The sequence below is a fragment of the Nematolebias whitei genome, chromosome 16 (genome assembly GCF_014905685.2).
Source record: "Nematolebias whitei isolate Nwh7 chromosome 16, NemWhi1, whole genome shotgun sequence".
Classification (NCBI taxonomy): Eukaryota; Metazoa; Chordata; class Actinopteri; order Cyprinodontiformes; family Rivulidae; genus Nematolebias; species Nematolebias whitei.
This window is the reverse complement of record NC_056513.1, coordinates 15,093,032-15,098,323: the sequence shown is the minus strand read 5'-3', so window position 1 is coordinate 15,098,323 and position 5,292 is coordinate 15,093,032. Positions and strand designations below refer to the sequence as shown.

Below are 5,292 nucleotides of genomic sequence, written 5' to 3'. Positions count from 1 at the left end.
ATAGAAGCATTAAACTCGTGATTCAAATATGACCCCATCCCCACGTTTCACAAATAAAATATGATCAGCATTTAATAAGTGCCTGTGGTTTATTTAAAGCATACACGTGAATCCGATTTCTCGTCAATTTAAACTAATGTTAAAAAAAAGCTCTACTCGATTATTGGACTCCTGTTTTCTGCTTTTCTGTAACAATCTGATAATATTTTAAGAACTATTTTATGTAGATAGAAACCTTAAGAAGTGACAAGGTTTTTATGTTAAAGGTTTAGGTTCTGGCAGCTCGGTGGCGCAACTGGTAGAGCTGCTGCCTCTCAGCGAGCAGGTCCCTGGTTCAAATCCCGGTCCGGGGGCCTTTCTGGGTGGAGTTTGCATGTTCTCTCCGTGCATGCGTGGGTTTTCTCCGGGTACTCCGGTTTCCTCCCACAGACCAAAAACATGCATGTTAGTCTGATTGGTAACTCTAAAGTTGTCCCTAGGTGTGAGTGAGAGAGTGAATGGTTGTTTGTCTCGTTTGTCTCTATGTGGCCCTGTGATGGACTTGCGACCTGTCCAGGGTGTACCCCGCCCCTCGCACAGTGATTGCTGGACATGGGAACCGGCGACCCCCGTGACTCAAAATGGAATAAACGGGTAAAGAAAATGGATGGATGGATGGAGGTTTAGGCTCTCTTGAGGATAAATCGTATATATTTGAGGGATTATTTTGCATTTAATATCATGTTTTGGTCAAATAATTCCAAGATTTTAGATGGTTGTATGACTAACATGTTGGCTTTGTTGCTTAGATTGATTGATTGATCAGCTCGTACAGTACTGGATAGAAGTCAGCTCAAGTGATCTTTTTACAGTTACTAATGTGCACGCTCAAAGTCAATATTTTGCAATGCAGTGGAGTAAAGAAAGGTTCTTGTCTGCTTCTAGTTCTTTAACGACTACCAGTTATCACATTTTGATTGTTTTTTTGTGTATATTTGTTACTATTACTGACTAAGGCTTTCTTATCTGACAAAAAATATTTAAAACGCTTTTTAAGTTTGATGTTTCATCTTTGAGTTCACTTTTACCAACGATTAGCATGAATCCACACTAAACCAGGGCTATTCAGCTAAACTGCTCAGGGGGCCACAGTTGCTGAAACCCAAGAACTCAGGGGCCACACATCCAGCAGTTATTGTCAATAAGTTTGTTTTATGGTTTAAAGTATACTTTTATTTAAAAATGAACCCAATGGTGGGCCGAACTGAGCTCACCCATGGGCCTGATTTGGCAACCGGGCCGCCAGTTGAATAACCCTGGTCTAAATGATGTATGTTTCTGCTGTGTTTTTCAGTTATTCTAACATCTGGCAACATTGCATGAAGAGGACATTTAGCTAACACAATATAAACTACCAATAAAACTAATGTATAGATACATTTGTACATAAAAGTAAATAAAGAGCAGGTGTAAAGGACCAAAACATTAGAGCTGAATGAAATTGCTATGACCCTTTTTGAGGGCATGGTGTCTGATTTTTTTGCACACGCAGTTTAGTAACTAAAACTATAAACTGAGCAAATGAAGCATATTCTCCCCCTTTTTAAATTAAAATGGGGGAGTAAACTTGTGTTCTTACCCCTCCCTATTTTTTTTTACTTTAAAACATTGTCACTACCAGCAACAAACAAAAGCAGGCAGCTTTTATTGATACTAATATTACTATATACTATATACTGAGAATCTTCACCAGCATGATACTAATATTACTTTCTTAGTTACAAAAATAAATCAATAAAAATAATTGCCACATTCTGCGCCCCCATTTCATGACATAATCAGGTATGTGTTCTGCATAAAGTTTGGACAAGAAGGGAGTGAAGAAGCAGCCGAAGCTTCAAAGAGAACCTTCAAATGACCTTCAGATTTAAGAGATGACAGACATAAAGAAATGACAGGTGGTTTGAAACGTTTGCACTTTACTATATATCTGTTTGTTTTCCACAGGTTATAGAGTTGTTTGAGGTGTGATTTTAACTCATTTACAGGTTTCCTTATAACATTTCCCCCCCCCCAAGATTTTAATATATTTTCTGAACTAGTGGAGCTCCATCCTTCCTTGACTCCGTATCTGTCCATGCAGGTGATCCAACACATCCAGAGAGTAATTTATCTCTGATCTGTCCCTGCCTGCTCACATGCAAAGCTTCCTTTGAAGTGGCTTGTTGCTGCAAGCGATCAAACTCAGTTCTGTGCTGTCGTGTCCAGGAGACTTTTTTCCTGCACTTTGTCAATAGATTCATCCGTCATTTGATCAGGCATCTTCATACCTCCTACTATGAGATAGAGCACACAGAGCAGAGTACCACTTTACAGTAAGGCTCCCCTTATAGACGGCTAATAAATAGTTTATGGATAGGTTATTAATTCCTCTATAAACACTTTATAAATCATTAATAGCTATTAATCACAACCATTTGTAAACCTATTTTTTTTAGGATATTGTATTGTACTTTATCACTGCATTATAAGTATGTACAACTATAGATACTTATAATGCAGTGATAACGTACAATGGGTACCACTTAACAATAAGGCTCCCCAGGCTACCCTTATATATGCTAATAAATAGGTTATAGATATGTTATTAATTCCTGTATAAACACTTTATAAATCATTAATAACAGCTTATTATGCATTAATTAAGGGTGAAAGAGAGACAAAACTGATCAGTTTCTGCCAAATAGTGAGCCAAATCTGTTCACCTATATATTTCATCTAGAGTTGTTTTATTAAATATTTAAGGTTAAGTTCTAAGTTTATTTAAGATCTAAATTATTACGTTGTAAGCACAATAAGCATTTGTAAACCACATTTTTTTTAGGATATAATATTGTCCTTTATCACTGCATTATAAGTATCGATAACTAATATTATATGCTAAAAAAATAGGTTTACAAATGCTTATTGTGCTTAAAAGGTAGTAACTTAGTCTGAAATGTTTAATATAACAACTCCAGATGAAATATATATGAACAGATTTGGCTCACTATTTGGCAAGAAACTGGTTAGTTTTGTCTCGTTGTCACCCTTAATTAAAGCCTAATAAGCAGTTATTAATGATTTATAAAGCTTTTATAGAGGAATCAATAATGTATCTATAAACTATTTATTAGCCATCTATAAGGAGAGCCTTACTGTAAAGTGGTACCCAGAGTAGTGTTCAATTTAAAATGAACAAGCAGGGTTAAAATTCATCAGAGCTGGATTCACGCTACTAAATATCACTTACCGTATTTTTCGGATTATAAGCGAAACAAGTTCATTTTAACAGATTTTTGAACGCTGTGTACCACAGACAATCGGGTCCAGGTTAGTAAGCACAACCAGAAGAATACAAAAAGCGCACTGGATTATAAGGCTCACTCTTGATTTTTGATAAAATTAAAAGATTTTAAGTGCACCTTATACTCTGAAAAATACGGTATGTTTTTTTTATTTGGATCTTACTTTAGTCCATGTTATTTTTGATGGGTACTGTTAGTTTTTAAGAAGTACTATCAGCACAGTAAGGTTAGCAGTCTCTGTGTTATGGGCTCTCTCTATCTGTTTGCACGTTCGTGTTTCTCTCTATGTTTGCTGTTCACGTCAGTCTTTTTCCGTGTATCATACCCTGTATATATCTGTGTGTCCGTGTACTGTGTCTCTGTCTAGGTGGGGAATCTGGGTCTGCTCTTCATGTTGCTGTTCTTCATCTATGCAGCACTGGGAGTTGAGCTCTTTGGAAAACTGGGTTAGTGTGTGCGCGAGGTGCACAGGCGTGCATGTGCGAGTGACTGTGTGTGCATGCATTTAAACCAATGCTGAACGTCTGCCTCTGTTTGTGGATTGCGTAACAAGATTAAATTCTGTTGGCTTGCATGCGTTAATTATGTCAGTCAGAGCTCTAATCTACAAACGGCTCTATTTTTTCTCCCTCCTTGCCTTTTATTCCTCACTCTTACCACCTCTAATGCTTCTTTTTACTCTTTTTTTTTTTTTTAGAGTGTTCAGATGAGAACCCGTGTGAAGGTCTTAGTCGCCACGCCACCTTTGACAACTTTGGCATGGCTTTCCTCACACTCTTCAGAGTGTCCACTGGGGACAATTGGAATGGGATTATGAAGGTTAGTTCTTGTTGAGAACCTTTAAGAAGATGGATAAACTGGAAAGTGTGCGTCCCAGTGTGTCGGCTATGGAAGTGAAGAAGCATTAAGCATGATGACGTGTTTTAACTCTTCTGTGTCTTGACTAACCTTTGGTTCAACGTCCCCTCCTGTTGGAGAGGAGAGGAAGCACAGTTTATTAGTGCTGGGATTGATAATCTTAATCCAGTTATCCATTATAATTGCTTCATTATTTCAATCCTCTGTAATGGCTGGCTTTGTGCAGGACACACTGCGTGAGTGTCGCCCTCATGACCGCCACTGCCTCAGCTACCTGCCCCTGATCTCGCCCGTTTACTTCGTCACCTTCGTCCTCACGGCTCAGTTCGTGCTCGTCAACGTGGTCGTCGCCGTCTTGATGAAGCACCTGGAGGAGAGCAACAAGGAGGCGCAGCTGGAGGAGATGGAGGAGAGGAGAGAGAGGGAGGAGGCTGCCCGGCAACTCAACTCCACATCTCTAGGTGGAGACCCAGTGGGAAACGCAGACACACCTGTCCAGGTAACGAACAAGGACCGATCACACGTCTGCATGCTGCTGAAGGAAGTGGAGGTGACTGTAATGGTGACGGAGGTGGCTGATCTAATGTGGCAGGTGCAAGTAGAAGATGAGGAGTGTTCCCATGGAAACCGTGCAAGGATGGGACGCATGCTGTCTCTCCCTAGCGACAACTACCCGCCGCTCAGAGGCTCTTCTTATGCTCCCATTGGCCACGAGGCCGTCTGCGGCTACAGCTACTCCGGTAATTTGGTTGTTTATGGCAGATTAAATTGAGGAACTGCTTTTAGGGCCCTGTAACCACCAAATGACTGCTGTAAAGATTATTGCTGCCATAAACAGCTTAGACAGCAGTTAGGATGTGAAGTGCTACATTAAGAAGTGCTGTTACTGCAGCCTTAAATAGTTTATTTTTAAGATTCAGGACAAATTAGTCAAACCAGGATATGTCATCAGAGCACTTTGACAGATTTATTTAGTTTTCTATTCTTCTGGTCCTTTCCCATTTTTCATTTTAGTCTTTGTTGTTTCGCTGGAAAACCTAGTTGTCAGTATAACAATAATTATAATAATAATAATAATAATAATAATAATAATAATAATAATAATAAT

At 39.1% G+C, this 5,292-nt stretch overlaps 1 protein-coding gene across 1 annotated transcript in view; it reads left to right on the top strand.

The window, feature by feature from the left end:
• LOC119422360 (voltage-dependent T-type calcium channel subunit alpha-1H) overlaps window positions 1-5,292 on the top strand; it is a 98,703-nt gene that overhangs the window by 82,306 nt on the left and 11,105 nt on the right. The window contains exons 30-33 of the mRNA XM_037689716.1: window positions 3,694-3,772; window positions 4,024-4,145; window positions 4,411-4,683; window positions 4,777-4,924. Coding sequence (XP_037545644.1) covers window positions 3,694-3,772; window positions 4,024-4,145; window positions 4,411-4,683; window positions 4,777-4,924 — 622 coding nt within the window. The remainder of the gene's footprint in view (window positions 1-3,693; window positions 3,773-4,023; window positions 4,146-4,410; window positions 4,684-4,776; window positions 4,925-5,292) is intronic.